Consider the following 20,561-nt stretch of genomic DNA (forward strand, 5'->3'; position numbering starts at 1 on the left):
GTTCTGGTGTAGAATGTAACTGGATGCTTACATTAATGAAATACTATTCTGTGGCTTATATAAACTAGACTGTTGACTTTAGTCCTTGTGTGCGCAGGTAGTTGTCAATGATTGTTTTTTGTAGGACTGTGAAGACCCCAGTCCTCTGATTCGGGCCTTGGCAGTTAGAACCATGGGGTGTATCCGTGTCGACAAGATTACAGAATATCTCTGTGAGCCCCTTCGGAAGTGCTTGAAGGATGAAGATCCGTATGTTCGGAAAACAGCAGCAGTCTGCATGGCAAAACTCCATGATATCAATGCCCAAATAGTAGAAGATCAGGGATTTCTGGATTCTGTGCGGGATCTCATAGCAGATTCAAATCCTATGGTAATAAGATGCTGCTTTTATAAGAGCAGTATTTAAAATGGGTCCTTTTAAAAAAGCATGTTTAAAACAAATCTTATCTTTGGGGCATTAAACCATAGGTTAGCTTTGGAAAGCATGACTTCTGTGTCTACCATAGATTGTCGCTCTCACACCCTAGGTATTTCTGAGGTGAAAACCAAGTACGAAAGTACAGGGATCTTAAAGCAAACCTCTGTATCATCCCTACCCCTGTATTTGTTCAGAAACTAACATTCTTCATCATTTTTTTAAGGAGGTTTCACCTTAACTTTATATCAATTTTTTAAAAGATTACTTCTTCAGATAGATGTTTGTGGTATTTTCTGGTAGTGTGGGAATAGAAACCTAATAAAAGGTACCATTATTGGCTAATTACTATAATCAATTCTTCTACAGGAGAATTGTAGGACGAGATTATTTTTAGGCAACTTGATTATGTTCAGATGTTTGGCGGCTAGAATATATTTCTCTTACTGACATTTTAAACTTTGCCTGTTCAATGAATGGGCAGGAGTCCTACATGGTACTTTGAGTCTCTTAGTGACGGAAACTCATTTGAAACTAGTGATTGGTCCCAAAGTATCATTTACCAAGAAGATGGAGGACTATAGCTACGTTCTCTACCCATTTTTCCTAATGAATTATTTACTTGGAGGTGAATTACATTAAGAGTTAATCAGTGGGTAACCTCTGAATACATTTTTTTGGTTGAACTTTTTGAAATAGATGGACATGTCTGATTTGACCTCTCCTCTGGTTTGCTTACTCTTTGAATAGCCGTGGATTCTGTTTATAATGTCTTTCATCTTTTAGTAGCAATGTCTAAGGATGATGCAAGCCACATTTTTTTTTTTTTTGAGAGGGCATCTCATATTTATTGATCAAATTGTTAACAACGATAAAATTCTGTATAGGGGGGTCAATGCTCAATGTACAATCATTAATCCATCTCAAGTCTAATTCTTGTCAGTCTCCAATCTTCTGAAGCATAACGAACAAGTTCTTACATGGGGAATGAATTCTTACATAGTGAATAAATTCTTACATGGTGAACAGTACAAGGGTAGTCATCACAGAAACTTTCGGTTTTGATCACGCATTATGAACTATAAACAATCACGTCAAATATGAATATTCGTTTGATTTTTGTACTTCCTTTATATGTTGATCCCACATTTCTCCGTTTATTATTATTATTATTTTTATTTTTAATAAAATGCTGAAGTGGTAGGTAGATGCAAGATAAAGGTAGAAAACATAGTTTAGTGCTGTAAGAGGGCAAATGTAGATGATCAGATGATCAGGTGTGTGCCTATGGACTAAGTATTAATCCAGGCTAGACAAGGGCAGCAAAACATCCATGGATGCAGAAGATTTCTCTCAAAGCAGGGGGGGTGAGGTTCTGAGCCTCACCTCTGTTGATCCCCAAATTCTCACCTGATGGCCCCCCTGCGACTGTGCCTGTCTTAGGTTGTTCCTCCCTTGAGGAATCTTACCCATCTCTGGCTAACCAGTCATCTTCCGGGGCCATACAGGGAAATGTAAAGTTGGTAAGTGAGAGAGAAGCCATATTGTTTGAAAAGGTTAGCTTTTTACTTCTTTGCAGATTTATGCCCTGTGGCTTCTATGCCCAGCACTTGTATCGAGGTATCTTTACCACCTGGAGGAATTATGATACTCGGTAAATTCGATATGAGGCACGAATTCTATTTAAGGGTTGTAATTAGGAAGAAAGAAGAAAAGCTACAGATGTAGCATATGGAAGGAAATATGGGAGGATTGATTATTTCTTTGACATATCTTCTTGTACCATAAGTATGTATAGGTTTTAAACTACTAACTAATTTGCACACACATATTAACATAATAGGAATACGGTGACATAAACAAAGCAAATCTATAATTACCATCCATCTCCAGTGAAGCCAAGAAAACCATTTAGGCACCCTAGGCATTTGTGAAAATTTGTCTATGATATGATGGATATTGTCCAACTGTACTTGAACAGTCTGAGAGAAATCAGACAAATTAAAGCAGCCCATTTCTGGGATCTGTTCACATCCCATATGTTCCTTTAACCATAGATAGTCTATAGTCATAAGATTTTGGAGTCCTACACCTTGCACCCCTCCCACCTCCTGGTTTAGATCCAACAGTACAGATCCGGTCAAATTCGTTGTCTCACTGTATGCACATGCCAGCCTAGACATCTCCCTCCTCATTCCTGTGGCAAGTCCAGGAGACAGTGGGCTGGATGCAGCCACAACCGCAGCATCGTCCGGATCTCTGTGGAGGCTTATTGATGATCATCCCCCTGCACAAGTCCTCCAGAGTGCTGAAGCCGGAAGCTCCTCCTCGTATCGTATCTTAGTTCATTTTCTGGGTATCCAAGCTAGGCCTTGATCTTCTGCATAGAAACAAACAGACCCTTTGCCCACACTTTGACATGCCCTCTATACCACTGTGCAGAACTCATTGGAGGTCAGCACACAGTAACTGCTTTTTTTTTTTTTTTTAATATGAGAAAGGAATATTATCAGAAAAGAGTACCTCCATAGCTGATCATCTGACACCCTTTAAGTGATCAACATTAAGGATATTTAAAGCTAGTGTTGATCTTTGATTTACCAATAGTTTTATCCTATCAAGGAGTTATCCCCCTTTTCTTTCTTTCTTTTTTTTTTTTTAATCTTTAATCTACACTTACATGAAGAATAGTATGTTTACTATGCTCTCCCCTATATCAGGTACCCCCTAACAACCACTTTACGGTTACTGTCCATCAGCTTAGCAAAATGTTGTAGAGTCACTACTTGTCCTCTCTGTGTTGTGCAGCCCACCCTCCCCTTTCTCCCTCCCCCCCATGCATCCTAATCTTAATACCCCCTTTCTTCTTCCCCCCCACTTATCCCTCCCTGCCCACCCATCCTCCCCAGTTCCTTTCCCTTTGGTACCTGTGAGTCCATTTTTGGGTTCTGTAATTCCGCTGCTGTTTTGTTCCTTCAGTTTTTACTTTGTTACTATACTCCTCAGGTGAGTGAAATCATTTGGTATTTCTCTTTCTCTGCTTGGCTTATTTCACTGAGCATAATACTCTCCAGCTCCATCCATGTTGCTGCAAATGGTTGGATTTTTCCATTTCTTATGGCTGAGTAGTATTCCATTGTGTATACGTACCACATTTTCTTTATCCATTCATCTACCGATGGACATTTAGGTTGCTTCCAGTTCTTGGCTATTGTAAATAGTGCTGCGATAAACATAGGGGTGCATCTGTCTTTCTCAAACTTGATTGCTGCGTTCTTAGGGTAAATTCCTAGGCGTGGAATTCCTGGGTCAAATGGTAGGTCTGTTTTGAGCATTTTGATGAACCTCCATACTGCTTTCCACAATGGTTGAACTAATTTACATTCCCACCAGCAGTGTAGGAGGGTTCCCCTTTCTCCACAGCCTCGCCAACATTTGTTGTTGTGTGTCTTTTGGATGGCAGCTATCCTTACTGGTGTGAGGTGATACCTCATTGTAGTTTTAATTTGCATTTCTCTGATAATTACCGATGTGGAGCATCTTTTCATGTGTCTGTTGGCCATCTGTATTTCTTTTTTAGAGAACTGTCTGTTCAGTTCCTCTGCCCATTTTTTAATTGGGTTATTTGTTTTTTGTTTGTTGAGGCGTGTGAGCTCTTTATATATTCTGGACGTCAAGCCTTTATCAGATCTGTCATTTTCAAATATATTCTCCCATACTGTAGGGTTCCTTTTTATTCTATTGATGGTGTCTTTCGCTGTACAGAAGCTTTTCAGCTTAATGTAGTCCCACTTGCTCATTTTTGCTGTTGTTTTCCTTGCCCGGGGAGATATGTTCAAGAAGAGGTCACTCATGTTTATGTCTAAGAGGTTTTTGCCTATGTTTTTTTCCAAGAGTTTAATGGTTTCATGACTTACATTCAGGTCTTTGATCCATTTTGAGTTTACCTTTGTATATGGGGTTAGACAATGGTCCAGTTTCATTCTCCTACATGTAACTGTCCAGTTTTGCCAACACCATCTGTTTAAGAGACTGTCATTTTGCCATTGTATGTTCATGGCTCCTTTATCAAATATTAATTGACCATATATGTTTGGGTTAATGTCTGGAGTCTACAATCTGTTCCACTGGTCTGTGGCTCTGTTCTTGTGCCAGTACCAAATTGTCTTGATTACTATGGCTTTGTAGTAGAGCTTGAAGTTGGGGAGTGAGATCCCCCCTACTTTATTCTTCTTTTTCAAGTTTGCTTTGGCTATTCGGGGTCTTTGGTGTTTCCATATGAATTTTTGAATTATTTGTTCCAATTCATTGAAGAATGTTCCTGGTTATTTGAGAGGGATTGCATCAAATCTGTATATTGCTTTGGGCAGGTTGGCCATTTTGACGATATTAATTCTTCCTAGCCATGAGCATGGGATGAGTTTCCATTTATTAGTGTCCCCTTTAATTTCTCTTAAGAATGACTTGTAGTTTTCAGAGTATAAGTCTTTCACTTCTTTGGTTAGGTTTATTCCTAGGTATTTTATTCTTTTTGATGCAATGGTGAATGGAATTGTTTTCCTGATTTCTCTTTCTATTGATTCATTGTTAGTGTAGAGGAAAGCTACAGATTTCTGTGTGTTAATTTTGTATCCTGCAACTTTGCTGTATTCCGATATCAGTTCTAGTAGTTTTGGAGTGGAGTCTTTAGGGTTTTTTATGTACAGTATCATATCATCTGCAAATAGTGACAGTTTAACTTCTTCTTTACCAATCTGGATTCCTTGTATTTCTTTGTTTTGTCTGATTGCCGTGGCTAGAACCTCCAGTATTATGTTAAATAACAGTGGGGAGAGTGGGCATCCCTGTCTGGTTCCCGATCTCAGAGGTAATGCTTTCAGCTTCTTGCTGTTCATTATAATGCTGGCTGTGGGTTTATCATATATGGCCTTTATTATGTTGAGGTACTTGCCCTCTATTCCCATTTTGCTGAGAGTTTTTATCATGAATGTATGTTGAATTTTGTCAAATGGTTTTTCAGCATCTATGGAGATGATCATGTGGTTTTTGTCTTTCTTCTTGTTGATGTGGTGGATGATGTTGATGGATTTTCAAATGTTGTACCATCCTTGCATCCCTGGGATGAATCCCACTTGGTCATGGTGTATGATCCTTTTGGTATACTGTTGAATTGTGTTTGCTAATATTTTATTGAGTATTTTTGCATCTACATTCATCAGGGATATTGGTCTGTAATTTTCTTTTTTGGTGGGGTCGTTGCCTGGTTTTGGTATTAGGGTGATGTTGGCTTCATAGAATGAGTTTGGGAGTATTCCCTCTTCTTTTATTTTTTGGAACACTTTAAGGAGAATGGGTATTATGTCTTCTCTGTGTGTCTGATAAAATTCCGAGGTAAATCCGTCCGGCCCCGGGGTGTTGTTCTTGTGTAGTTTTTTATTACCGTTTCAATTTCTTTGCTGGTAATTGGTTTGTTTAACTTTTGTGTTTCTTCCTTGGTCAGTCTTGGGAGGTTGTATTTTTCCAGGAAGTTGTCCATTTCTTCTAGGTTTTCCAGCTTGTTGGCATATAGGTTTTCATAGTAGTCTTTAATAATTCTTTGTATTTCTGTGGAGTCTGTCATGATTTTTCCATTCTCATTTCTGATTATGTTGATTTGTGTTGATTCTCTTTTTCTCTTAATAAGTTTGGCTAGAGGCTTATCTATTTTGTTTATTTTCTCAAAGAACCAGCTCTTGGTTTCGTTGATTTTTGCTATTGTTTTATTCTTCTCAATTTTGTTTATTTCTTCTCTGATCTTTATTATGTCCCTCCTTCTGCTGAGTTTAGGCCTCATTTGTTCTTCTTTTTCCAGTTTTGATAATTGTGATGTTAGATTATTCATTTGGGATTGTTCTTCCTTCTTCAAGTGTGCCTGAATTGCTATATACTTTCCTCTTAAGACTGCTTTCGCTGCGTCCCACAGAAGTTGGGGCTTAGTGTTGTTGTTGTCATTTGTTTCTATATATTCCTTGATCTCTATTTTGATTTGTTCATTGATCCATTGATTATTTAGTAGCATGTTGTTAAGCCTCCATGTGTTTGTGAGCCTTTTTGTTTTCTTTGTAGAATTTATTTCTACTTTTATATCTTTGTGGTCTGAAAAATTGGTTGGTAGAATTTCAATATTTTGGAATTTACTGAGACTCTTTTTGTGAGCTAGTATGTGGTCTATTCTGGAGAATGTTCCATATGCACTTGAGAAGAATGTATATCCTGTTGCTTTTGGTTGTAGAGGTCTAGAGATGTCTATTAGGTCCCTCTGTTCTAGTGTGTTGTTCAGTGCCTGTTTGTCCTTACTTATTTTCTGCCCGGTGGATCTATCCTTTGGGGTGAGTGGTGTGTTGAAGTCTCCTAAAATGAATGCATTGCAGTCTATTTCCCTCTTTAGTTCTGTTAGTATTTGCTTCACATATGCTGGTGCTCCTGTATTGGGTGCATATATATTTAGAATGGTTATATCCTCTTGTTGGACTGAGCCCTGTATCATTATGTAGTATCCTTCTTTATCTCTTGTTACTTTCTTTGTTTTGAAGTCTATTTTGTCTGATATTAGTACTGCAACCCCTGCTTTCTTCTCACTGTTGTTTGCCTGAAATATGTTTTTCCATCCCTTGACTTTTAGTCTATGCTTGTCTTTGGGTTTAAGGTGAGTTTCTTGTAAGCAGCATATAGATGGGTCTTGCTTTTTTATCCATTCTATTACTCTGTGTCTTTTGATTGGTGCATTCAGTCCATTTACATTTAGGGTGACTATTGAGAGATATGTATGTACTTATTGCCATTGCACTCTTTAGATTCGTGGTTACCAAAGGTTCAAGGTTAGCTTCTTTAGTATTTTACTGCCTAACTTAGCTTGCTTATTGAGCTGTTATATATACTGTCTGGAGATTGTTTTCTTCTCTCCCTTCTTATTCCTCCTCCTCCATTCTTCATATGTTGTGTGTTTTGTTCTGCTCTTTTTAGGAGTGCTCCCATCTATATCAGTCCCTGTAGGATGCCCTGTAGAGGTGGTTTGTGGGAAGCAAATTCCCTCAGCTTTTGCTTGTCTGGGAATTGTTTAATCCCGCCATCATATTTAAATGATAGTCGTGCTGGGTACAGTATCCTTGGTTCAAGGCCCTTCTGTTTCATTGCATTAAGTATATCATGCCATTCTCTTCTGGCCTGTAGGGTTTCTGTCGAGAAGTCTGATGTTAGCCTGATGGGTTTTCCTTTATAGGTGACCTTTTTCTCTCTAGCTGCCTTTAAAACTCTTTCCTTGTCCTTGATCCTTGCTATTTTAATTACTATGTGTCTTGGTGTTGTCCTCCTTGTATCCTTTCTGTTGGGGGTTCTGTGTAATTCCATGGTCTGTTCGATTATTTCTTCCCACAGTTTGGGGAAGTTTTCAGCAATTATTTCTTCAAAGAGACTTTCTATCCCTTTTCCTCTTTCTTCTTCTTCTGGTACTTCTATAATACGAATATTATTCCTTTTGGCTTGGTCACATAGTTCTCTTAGTGTTGTTTCATTCCTGGAGATCCTTTTCTCTCTCTCTATGTCAGCTTCTATACGTTCCTGTTCTCTGGCTTCTATTCCTTCAATGGCCTCTTGCATCTTATCCATTCTGCTTATAAATCCTTCCAGGTATTGTTTCACTTCTGTGATCTCCTTCCTGACATCTGTGTTCTCCCTCTGGACTTCATCCCATTGCTCTTGCATTTTTCTCTGCATGTCTGTCAGCATGTTCATGATTTTTATTTTGAATTCTTTTTCAGGAGGACTAGTTAGGTCTGTCTCCCTCTCAGGTGTTGTCTCTGTGATCTTTGTCTGCCTGTAGTTTTGCCTTTTCATGGTGATAGAGATAGTTTGCAGAGTACGAGTGACCGCTGGGAGAGCTTCCCTTCTTCTTGGTTTGTGGCCTTCCTCTCCCCCTTCACAAGGCTCTGGGTTCTTGCAGGTGTGGATGTGGTCTGGATGTTGTCCTGTGTCCTCTGGTCTCTATTTTAGGAAGAGTTTTCTTTGTTATATTTTCATAGCTCTATTTGTTTTTGGGAGGAGATTTCCACTGCTGTACTCACGCCGCCATCCTGGCTCCCTGGGTGCCTTAATTTTAGCTTTCAAATGAAAATAACCATTGTAGGGGCGGTAAGTGCCACGACCAAAATTTCACACATTGTCTGCCATGTGGCGTGCAAGGTGCTCATGCTGCTGCTTCATTAGTTACTTGAGATTTTTCATCCTGCCCAGGATGGGCTCTGCTTTAAAGAATGTGGCAACTGGCCTTAGATGTCAGGCCACCATTAGTGATCATCAGTCCATCATGATTTAATGATGTTCTTCATTAAATTGGAGAACAGGCTGGCTTTAGCAGGCTGTCAAAAGTTCAGATGTGTCTACACATGGAATCTGGTTCAGATGGACCATATACCATTTTTCTCTTTCATTTCCACTGAAATTTGAAACCCTTTCACAGTATTTGCCTAGTTCTGAGCTGTCGTCCCTATTATTAATTTTATATCTTTTACAATTTATTTGTAAGAAGTCTTTGAAGCGATTTTTAAAATTGCCCCTTCAAATATCTTCCTTTGCCTGAAGCAATTACCATAACCATCAAGGCAATGGTTACTTAGTATTACTTTTTCCTACTGTTTTGAGCATTCTAGACTTCCTGTTCCAGACCCTTGATCACGCATTTGTGTCTCTATTAAGATGAATTCAAAATAATTTTCTAGAGAGAATTTTGGCCTTGTTCCCTCCCTGCTAACATCTAAATAGATAAAGGACAATCTCATCATCAAGCAGGTATCATTGGTAGGTTGCATTGTATTCACAAGTTCTTGACCCTATCTCCATCCATCTCCATTGTCTATTAAGGCCCGTATTTAACAGGTAGCATAGGAGAGCTATATTGAATTCTTATCAGAGTTCAAACTCAATCTTATTAACTCCCAATATTTATCAAAATTTTTCCTGAGGTAAAGTGTGTTGGGAATATTGCTTAAAGGTTAACAAGGACACTTGTATTTACAGATGTTTGAAATTGACCACTGAACCAGCCCAGAATAGTAGAGAGCTGTGTATCTAGATTGTATTGTATCTGACCCTTAATAGAATTGCTTTTACTGAATTAGACTGATACCATCATCTTGTAGTAAGGGTTGCCATGAGAAACTATTGTGTTTGGATCTGTTAAAATCATTGTTTATGCCATTATATATTTTCTTCGTTCTGAGGCCCCATCAAATTTCTAACTAGTTTTGGATTCTCCTATGCATTGGTATATATAGTTAATTGCCTCTGAATGGCTTATCTGACGACATTACTTTTTTATATTGGTTGTTTGAAATCTTAGAGTCAAATAAAAATGTTATATAAAAAATGTGTAGGTTATTGTGGCATATATTTTTCTGCCTCCAGTTCCAATTTATGCTCTCTAACCTAAGATGGATTTTTGTATGTTTTGCTAAATCATCTTCTAGAACTGGCAGGGTATAAATAAACCATCAGACCTTCTCGATTCTAGACTTCCTGTACAAAGACTAGTATATAATCTTAATAGCAACAGTCATCTGTATACTGCTTACAGTATACCAGGCATTTTGGTAAGCACTTGAGATATTAATCTCAGTAAGCATTGATAATGTTAGTATTTCTGTTTTATAGTTGAGGAAAAACTAAGACATAGAGACGCCTGTTAGTATGGGGTGGAGGTAGGACTCAAATCCAGGTAGCCTGGCTCTAGAGTCTGCCCTTACCCACTAGACTATGCTGCTTTTCCAGTCTGAAGATTTAAGAATGACTGTGAGAGTACACATTCCCTGCCTTCTCTGGCTGAAGCGCCAGTGTGTATAAATGAAGCATGTAATTTTAAGATCATTGTGGATGATAATTTCATATTTGGATGTGTATTGTGTCTAGGCTTGCCTTTCCTATCCAATTAATGAGGTCTGAGAAGTTGGCACAAAAGAGCAAAAGTTTTTTCCACTGGATGTCTTTTCAGAGATTTTTTTCTCAAATTTGTGAAATAAACCAAATTGAATTAAGTTGGTAAGTGCCAATTTAGGTTGAGGACAGTGTAATCTGAATTATGTTCATTTGAATTTGGTGGTAGAGTTCTGTTTCTGCCACATTCAGTGGTTTGGGACATGATTAAGCATATTTCCATTTCATACTGCTACCCTTCTATCTTTTAGAGTTAATACTGTACCTATGCTGAGAATTCAGTGAAGTATATGTGAAATCTTTGTGCTTTAATTTGAAATAAAATGGTGGTATGCTTAGAAATACTATTAGCTAGAGGAAAAGAAAACCACCCCTTGAATCTGTGGCTTCATTTCAAAAATTTATACTTTTTGCTTTGACAGTTAAAGAGGAATTAGTAAACAATGCATGCAGAAGTGGCCAGACCTCAGTAATTACCCTTTGCAGTACACAGAAGAGAAGTCTTCATCTTAGTTTTTCTATGAACGTGAGACTACCATCATCAAAATCACCTGTGCTGCTTGTTAAAAATCCAAATTCCTGGGCCCCATTGCTGACAAAATGAATCAGAATCTCTGTGGTTTGGGCCTACTATAAGCACTTTCACTAAAGTTGGTGCACATCACAGCTTACAAATTACAGTTTTAGAACTTGCCTGGTAAGAATTGTTTTGGAAGCTCTTAAATGTTTAGAAATAATACTGTTTTCTCAAGATCCTGACAAAGTCCTTTGGGGTCAGCTGTACAGCAGATTGAAAACCAAACTTTAAAAAAATATGTAACTATACTTTTTTATACCATTGATGTACAATCTTATATTGATTTCAAATATATGACACTGTGGTTCAAGAGTTACCCATATTATTAAATCCTCACCCCCTGTAGTGCAGTTACTATTTGTCAACATAGAAAGATGGAGAACCAAATTTTTTGAGTCAGTGAAGATGTAATGGCACCTTAAATTCATAAAAAGTTTCTATTTCCTTGTCACAAGTCTTGACCTGTGGCCCTGATTGTGGCCTCCATATGAATAGTGAGACTGAAAGCCAGCTTTTAGTTGGCCTGATGAATCAGCCCTCGGAACAACAGTTTGAACAGGGGAGGTCCTTGCCTACTGTTGACGTTAGTCTTGGAAAATTTGTACTCATTTCTCATAGGACTATTTTTTTAGTCAGTGTCTCTTAGGAGTTACAGTGTTTTTCTGTCTTTGATCCAGTGATTCTGTCTCTAGCAACTTGTTCTTTTACAGTGTTTTGAATTTGTGAGAGACTCACAAATTTTTTTCAAAGAAGTACATAATTTTGTGAATTCCCAAAGGAACTTTCTCTTTTTTTGCCATTTGATTAAATATGTGCATAATATAAGAGAGAAATAAATTGAAATAAAGTATTTCATTTTGATCAGTATATTATTATTAAACTGTATTATAAACTTTAATTCCTTTAACTATAGTACGTGCCTATAAAGACAAATGAATTTTCCCAGATTAGTGTTGTGCAGTGTTTATTTTAATTGTGTAATAAAACATAATTAGTCTACAAATTTTAAATGATGTGCTTTGGGGACTGAATATAAAGTTTAATGTTTTAATTTATATATTCAACAAGAGCTAGGGTAGGGATTGCTTTCCTGACCTGATGTTTTGAGAAACTTGGGTTACACTCTTTGTCAGCTTGTTCATCTTTTATAATGTTCAAGCTTTATTTCCCAATGGAAATCTAAGTGAGAGGTTTCAGGCTGCTATTTATAAACACTTCCTCAGAAGCAAATTATCCTGCTCCCCCAAAATAACAAAACAAAATCATCTACATTGGATATTACCACTTTTCTTTAACCCTGGCATTTCAAATACAATAAACATTTTTATATGACATGAAATTCATGCACATATATATTTCTAATAGAATATTGCAAATAATGAGATAAAGATTATCCAGATAAAATTTACCACTTTTATACTCTGTTAACTTGCTGTATCTCAGTGTTGTTTGTGTTTTTCTTTGTCTTTAGCCAGCAATCTGTTATGAGTACAGATTGATACATAATTAAGAAAAACCGTTTAAAACAATGTAGTCAAAAACATTCGGGTCTCTACTTGTATTGAGCTGAATAAGTGCCTTAAGTGGCTAACTTAGAAACCAGTTCATCTGCTTGATGAGAAACTCGTGTAAAAGCTTTCAAGTTGGCCTACTTTAAAGAAAATAATTTTGTATGTGTGTTTTAAACACAGAAAGTGAAATGGAGACTTAGTATTACCTTTAATAACATGTTATTGCTGGAACAACTGGTACATAAACAAATATAGACATTCTGAGAAGTAGATACCAGGATATTTATTGCTACTTTGTAATGATTATAAAAATAAGACAGATAGAGAAATGGAAGGAGGAAGAAAGAGGCAGCAATCTAAATGTCCATTAGTAAGTAATGACGGAGTACTGCATATACAGTGGAAAACTTCACCTTTGTGTGCCAGTATGGAAAGCAACTTGCAAAGCACCATATATCATATGAAACTGCTTTTGTATAAAATAAGTATACTTATGCATGGGAGTTGTCTGGAAAAATATATATACCACACTGTTAATATGACGGGGGTGGGGATTTAAGATGGGGAAGGATGGATGATTGAGGAAAACTTATTTTTAAATTATGCACTTCTAAATTGTGATGTGGGATTGATTAATTTTGTTTTAAGCCATTAGCATGTGTAAAATTATTTTAAAACTAACTTAAAAGACCACTAAATTCAAGTGTCACCCTTTTTGGAAGCACTTAATTACATGCTGTCTTTAACAATTTTTATTATTTTAGGTAATAGTCCCTCCCATACAACATTGTGATGATGAATCTGTGATCTTGTTAAAGTGAGGCGCTATGTGCTGTTACTTCTTTATTTCCAGGACCTAGCCATTGTCACCATAGTAGCTACTGAATACACGTTTAAATAAAGAAGGTATGGATGAAATATATATGAGATATGTTTCATGAACAATCCTGCTAGTATTTATAGAAGTTAAAAAATTATTTTTATGTCCCAAGACCATGTCAGACAGTTAATTTTTACTGGGTTAAACTAGTTCCCTTTTCTCAACTTCCCTTTGGTTTGAGTCTTAGGACTAACCCACTGCACTTAACATTTAAATTCTTTGAAATACTAGAGATTACAGAATTGTGACTGTATTAAAACTACATTGAGTCTAACTGTGTAAATCTCTCCAGCATTGCCTTCATAATAAATGTAACAGTCTGGGTTCCTGTATGCAGAAAAATGCCACTTACGCCTTCTTTCCCTTGCCTTCCACAAGGATTCTGATAATCCTGACCTTCGAGACCAATATTTATTGGCGCCTTCTCTCAGCAGATCCTGTCACAACCAAAGAAGTAGTCTTGTCTGAGAAGCCACTGATCTCTGAAGAGACAGATCTTATTGAGCCAACTCTACTGGATGAACTAATCTGCCACATTGGTTCTTTGGCCTCTGTGTACCATAAACCTCCTAATGCGTTTGTGGAAGGCAGTCATGGAATCCATCGCAAACACTTGCCAATACATCATGGGAGGTAAGCAGGTGAAATAGATGAATTAGAGTGAGAAGTGACTCTGTTTAGACAGAGTTGGTTTTCTTCATGTTTTTATAATGTAGAAAAGAACTTGCATACATTTTGCCTACCTGCTAGACTGCCCTGAGGGTTTCATCTGAATACAGTGAGCACACATACAATGACAGACAGAGGCCCCTCTGTGTTCTAATCTGGGAGAAGATAGGATTGTGGCTTTCATGGTGGTGCAGACCTTCTAAACTGATAAAATGTGAAAGCTGCTTAGGTCTCCAGTAAGAGGCTAGAAATCTTCCCAGGGTTGAAAACTTGGAAGAACTCCTATATGTACATTTAGCTATCTTTAGCCTTTAACTCTGGTTGGGGCTCACGGAGAAAGTTATCAGATATTGCTTCCCTTACACTGTAAAGCTGTTAATGAAATAATATTTACAGGTTGTTTTATAAAAGCAGCTTACATTCTTTGTGAACATTGATTCTCAGTTTTACTTGTGCCTGTTTTAGCAAATTAAATTGATCATCTCAATAAGGAAATTCTGTTATGAATAGGTTCTCAGGTAACGTAAAACTTGTAAGGTATCTTAAAATTTTAGTTTGGGAGGAATGACTGTAATAAACTCTTATAGTGGGAATCTTGGAATCCTTTTGCAGTCTCCTTCATTAATCATAGTAAGGCTTAAATCTAAGTAGAATTTAATCCCAGAGGCATTAGAGTACTGCACTTCCATTAAAGAGTGTCTCGTACCATTCTCTAATATACACTGTGGTTTAAGTGGTTAATGAGTAGCTAGAGTGCAGGATTTATTGCTTTACAAATTAGCGTAGTCAGCATTTTGGGTTGACTATTTAAAGTCTATTTAAACAGACTGTGGGCACAGATAGACAAAAAGGAAAGGGCGATACCAAAAAAACTTAGTTTCTTTCATTAGCCTTTATTTGAGTTGAGTCTTTGGTTTTAGGGTAAGTGCTATGATTTTCACCCGTAGGGGATTTGAGGCTTCATAAGGATCAGGCCTTGTAGTAATAGTGTGGTTTTCCTTGTAGGCAGGCATATTTAACATTCTCTAGATACGACCATTTGATTTTAAGGTCTCTCTCCTTGTCTGTGCTCTTGAGTTTTGATAAGAGAGAGGAATTTTCTGATAACTTTTGATCCTCACCTGGGAGACGGAAAGTTAAAGTAACAAACAGAACAGCCCTTTCTAGAACACAGAGTAAGAACCAATATTTAAACTATTTAAAAAGAAACAATCTCTTATATAGGGTCTTTACCTGATTAATAGCCTTTAATTTCTTACCTTCACAATACCATATGTGGTTCGTCTTTTTAGATAACCTTTCTGTCCATTTGTCCTTGTTTTCTGTTCGTAAAGGAAACACAAACACAGAAAAGTCCCCTTTGAAATAAATAGGGGCGGTATATTGCTGTAAATGGCATGTCTCTAGTAGTCCTGACATTACCTAGCTCTCTTCTGCAGCATAAGGTTAATAATGATATTCTTCTGACATGAAATAACAGCAACATTGTAAAACCTTATTCTGCCTCTTCTAGAAGTGTAAAAATACTTACCTTCAGTAAGTCTTTTAAAATCACTTGGGAAAGAAAGGGAAGTGCTTTTCAGTTGGGTGTTGCTTGTAGTACTTGTTAGCTGTAGGGGTGAGATGGTAAATAGTTGTCTAATTTAGAAAAATCTCAATTTTTAAAAAAATTCTTGCTTTGACAGTTGTGCAGTTAATGTCCCATGAATTCACAATGGGAAACATTTTCATGTTAATTTTCTTGTATTTTCCACTAGGAATGAATGCATAATAATGATTTACCATGTTTGTAACTTGTAGAAATTTTTGGATCATTTACCTCTTTTCATCTGACTCACTTTGTCTTATCATAATACTCTTCCTTTTCCATTACAGTGAAGGAATATATGTACCTTGTTCACCTATTCTGCCTTCTATTTCAAGGTTCTGATAAACAGTGTGACAGAACATCTCCTTAAATGGTACGTGTCACAAGATGAGAGAATTTACATCTGCAGAGAATAAATGCCCTTTATAGAGATCTCATGTACTTCTTGCCAGATGTATATGAAATCGCTTCCCCTTTTGGCTTTATTAATTTGGGGCTTATATTTGCCCCACCCTGTCTACATACTTCTCATCTTGGCTTCCTTGACACTTTTTTTTCCCCTAGGTTATCTTCCTTAGCTTGTTTTTCTCTCTTTAATCTTTGCAATTCTGTGTTCATTCCCTTCTTGATTATTAATCTTGTTTGTATCACAAGGTTCATTCTGAACCTTCTCTTTCTGTGTTTGTCTTTGTATTCTCTTGGCAGAATTCATCTGCTAAAAACAGCAATACCAGACAGAAGGTTTTACAGTTTACACCATGTTTTCATTTGATCCTCTAAAATAAAACCATGTTTTGGTAACATTGTTATCATATTATTGGTGAGCAAACTGTCTCAGAGTTGTTGTCACTTGCCGAAGATGATGCAAGTCGTAGTTGTTGGAGTACCACTTGATCTTGGTACTCTTATTCTAGACCCCCTACTCTTGTCACCACATTACAGTTATACTCTGCTGATTTCACCTGAGATGTGTATATGAATTTCTTACAAGTTTACCTCTCTGCCAGTCCCTTCTCCGTAGCTCACTATTGAACTTCTTTTTTTTTACTTGAAACTTAACAGTTGAAAATAGTGTATTATTTTTCCCATTATCCTTCCAGATTGCTCTGTGATTATAAGGAGCATCACTAATGTTCTGCTGCTTAGTTTTTGTTTGTGTATTCTCTGAGTTTGAGTCTTCATTGTTTGTCTTCTGTCTTCAAGTGTTGTCGAAACCTATCTAGTTTTTTTGGTTTTGTATTTTAAAATATTTGTTTATTAATGGACTTTTTTTCTTCTACATTTTTTCTTTTATTAAGGTATTATTGATATGCATACACTCTTATGAAGGTTTCACTAGAAAAAAACAATGTGGTTACTACATTTACCCATATTATCAAGTCCCCACTCATACCCCATTGCAGTAACTGTCCATCAGTGTATAAGATGCCACAGATTCACTATTTGCCTTCTCTGTGCTACATTGTCTTCCCCATGACCCCTCATACCATGTGTACTAAACATAATACCCCTCAATCCCCTTCTCTCTCCCTCCCTCCTTCCCTCCCTCCCTCCCCATCTGCCTTCCCACACCCCTCCCGTTTGGTAACCGCTAGTCTCTTGGAGTTTGTGAGTCTGCTGCTGTTTTGTTCCTTCAATTTTGCTTCATTGTTATATTCTACAAATGAGGGAAATCATTGGGCACTTGTCTTTCTCTTCCTGGCTTATTTCACTGAGCATAATATCCTCCAGCTCCATCCATGTTGTTTCAAATGGTAAGATTTGTTTCTTTCTTATCACTGAGTAGTATTCCATTGTATATATGTAAGATATCTAATTTATCCATTCATCTACTGATGGACACTTAAGTTGCTTCCATTTCTTGGCTGTTGTAAATAGTGCTGCAATAAACATAGGGGTGCATATGTGTTTTTAAACCTGAGAACTTGTATTCTTTGAGTAAATTGCAAGGAGTGGGATTCCCGGGTCAAATAGTATTTATATTTAGTTTTTTGAAGAACCTCCATATTGCTTTCCACAATGGTTGAACGAATTTACATTCCCACCAACAGTGTGGGAGGGTTCCCCTTTCTCCACATCCTCACCAGCATTTGTTGTTCTTGGTCTTTTCGAAGCTGGCCATCCTTACTGGTGTGCAGTGATATCTCATTGTGGTTTTAATTTGCATTTCCCTGATGATTAGTGATGTGGAGCATCTTTTCATGTGTCTACCATCTGAATTTCTTCCTTGGAGAAGTGTCTCTTCATATCTTCCGTTCGTTTTTTAATTGGGTTATTTGCTTTTTGGCGTTGAGGCATGTGAGTTCTTTATATACTTAGGATGTTAACCCCTTGTCGGATATGGCATTTACAAATACATTCTCCCATACCATAGGATGCCTTTTTGTTTTATTGATTGTGTCCTTTGCTGTACAGAAGCTTTTTAGTTTGATGTAGTCCCATGTGTTCATTTTTTGCTTTTGTTTCCCTTGCTTGAGGAGATGTGTTCAGGAAGAGGTTGCTCATATTTATATTCAGGAGATTTTTGCCTATGTTTTCTTCTAAGAGGTTTATGGTTTCATTACATTCAGGTCGTAAATCCATTTCGAGTTTACTTTTGTGTATGGAGTTAGACAGTAATCCAGTTTCTTTATCTTGCATGTAGCTGTCCAGTTTTGCCAACACCAGTTGTTGAAGGAGCTATCGTTTCCCCATTGTATGTCCATGGCGCCTTTATCGTGTATTAATTGACATATGTGGTTGGATTTATATCTGGGCTCTCTAATCTGTTCCATTGGTCTATTGTTCTGTTCTTGTGCTAGTACCAAATTATCTTGATTATTACTGTGGCTTGTAGTAGAGTTTGAAGTTGGGGAGCATAATCCCCCCAGCTCTGTTCTTCCTTCTCAGGATTGCTTTGGCTATTCAGGATCTTTTGTGGTTCCTGATGAATTTTAGAACTACTTGCTCTAGTTCATTGAAGAATGTTGTTGATATGTTGATAGGCATTGCATTGAATGTGTAGATTGCTGTAGTCAGGATGGCCATTTAAACAATACTAATTTTTCCTGTCCATGAGGACGGGATGTGTTTACATTTATTGGTATCTTCTTTCTCTCATGAGTGTCTCGTAGTTTTCAAAGTATAGGTCTTTCTCTTCCTTGGTTAGGTTTATTCCGAGGTATTTTACTCTTTTCTGTGCAATTGTGAATGGAATTGTTTCTCTGATATTAATGGAATTTTTAATGTTCTTTTTAACTTCATTTTGTTTATACAATATTTATATAAATCTTAGAAAATATGCAAGATAAAATGGTGTAACAAACATACACTCATTGCTCAGCTTCAACAGTTACCACTATTTTGCCAGTCTTGGTTCACTTATCGTACCCACAGTGCTTTCTTTGAGTTTTTGTTTTTTGTGGGGTGCTTTTTTGAGGGAACTGGAGTACTTTAAATCAAATCCCATTCCAGAACTCATATCATTTCACTACTAAATCCTTAACTTGGTATCTTGAATAGATAAGGACTTAAAAAAAAATCACATTATCAAGCCTAACAAAAGTAGAAATCTGTAATATTCAATAAACAGTCTGAATGACTTCTAGATTTTCTTAATTGTCATCTATATTTTATATATTTATTTACTTATTAAGGGGTCATGGATATACAGTCTTCAAAGGGTTTCACCTGAACGGCACTGTGGTTTCAACATCTACCCATGTTATCAAGTCCTTACCTTTCCCCACCCCCGCATTGAAGTCACTGTCAGCATAGTAAGATGCTATAGAGTCATTACTTGTCTTCTCTGTCCTGTACTGCCTTCCCCATGACCGACCTATATTATGATTGCTAATTATACTACCTTTCAATCCCTTTCCCTTGCTTGAGGAGATGTGTTCAGGAAGAGGTTGCTCATATTTATATTCAGGAGATTTTTGCCTATGTTTTCTTCTAAGAGGTTTATGGTTTCATTACATTCAGGTCGTAAATCCATTTCCCCAATCCCTTCCCTTTGGGAACCACTAGTCTCTTACAAATAGTAGGATTTGTTTTCTTCTTACGGCTGAATAATATTCAATTGTGTATATGTACCATACCTTCTTTATCCATTCATCTGCTGATGGACACTTAGGTTTCTTCCATATCTTGGATATTGTAAATAGTGCTGGAATAAACATAGAGGTTCATGTGTCTTTTTGATTCATGGGTCTTGTTTTCTTTGGGTAAATTCCTAGGAATCGAATGACTGGGTCAAATGAAATTCTATTTTAAGTTTATTTATTTTTATATTTTTTATTTTGGTATCATTAATCTACAGTTACATGAGGAGCATTATGTTTATGAGACTACCCCCATCATCAAGTCCCCCCCACATACCCCATTACAGTCACTGTGCATCAGCGTAGTAAGATGCTGTAGAATCACTACTTGTGTTCTCTGTGTTTTACAGCTCTCCCCGTGACCCCCACCCCCTACATTGTGTCTGCTAATAGTAATGCCCCCCATTTTTCCCCTTATCCCTCCATTCCCATCCATCCTTCCCAGTCCCTTTCCCTTTGGTAACTGTTAGTCCATTCTTGGGTTCTGTGCGTCTACTGCTGTTTTGTTCCTTCAGTTTTGTCTTTGTTCTTATACTCCACAGATGGGTGAAATCATTTGATACTTGTCTTTTTCTGCCTGGCTTATTTAACTGAGCATAATACCCTCTAGCTCCATCCATGTTGTTGCAAATGGTAGGATTTGTTTTCTTCTTATGGGTGAATAATATTCCATTGTGTATATGTACCATATCTTCTTTATCCATTCCTCTACTGATGGACACTTAGGTTGCTTCCATTTCTTGGCCATTGCAAATAGTGGTGTGATAAACATAGGGGTGCATATGTCTTTTTCAAACTGGGCTGCTGCATTCTTAGGGTAAATTCCTAGGAGTGGAATTCCTGGGTTAAATGGTATTTCTCTTTTTAGTTTTTTGA

General features: G+C 37.1%; 1 protein-coding gene across 22 annotated transcripts in view; it reads left to right on the forward strand.

Annotated features, from left to right (window-relative positions):
* The window catches only part of LOC108388367 (leucine-rich repeat-containing protein 37A-like), a 70,548-nt gene that overhangs the window by 9,882 nt on the left and 40,105 nt on the right, over positions 1-20,561 (forward strand). For 10 of the 22 annotated variants that reach the window (XR_012130602.1, XR_012130603.1, XR_012130605.1 and 7 more), the window contains exons 2-4: positions 13,231-13,372; positions 13,781-13,979; positions 15,891-15,976. Coding sequence is in view for 5 of the 22 variants with exons in the window: in XM_073235231.1 (XP_073091332.1) it covers positions 15,974-15,976 (3 nt within the window). In the remaining 17 variants the exon portion in view is untranslated. Of the gene's footprint in view, positions 1-10,800; positions 11,076-13,230; positions 13,373-13,777; positions 13,980-15,890; positions 15,977-20,561 lie in introns of those variants that run through there. The other 12 variants (XM_073235226.1, XM_073235232.1, XM_073235234.1 and 9 more) reach the window with 10 other exon arrangements.

Source organism: Manis javanica, chromosome 4 (genome assembly GCF_040802235.1).
Source record: "Manis javanica isolate MJ-LG chromosome 4, MJ_LKY, whole genome shotgun sequence".
Classification (NCBI taxonomy): domain Eukaryota; kingdom Metazoa; phylum Chordata; class Mammalia; order Pholidota; family Manidae; genus Manis; species Manis javanica.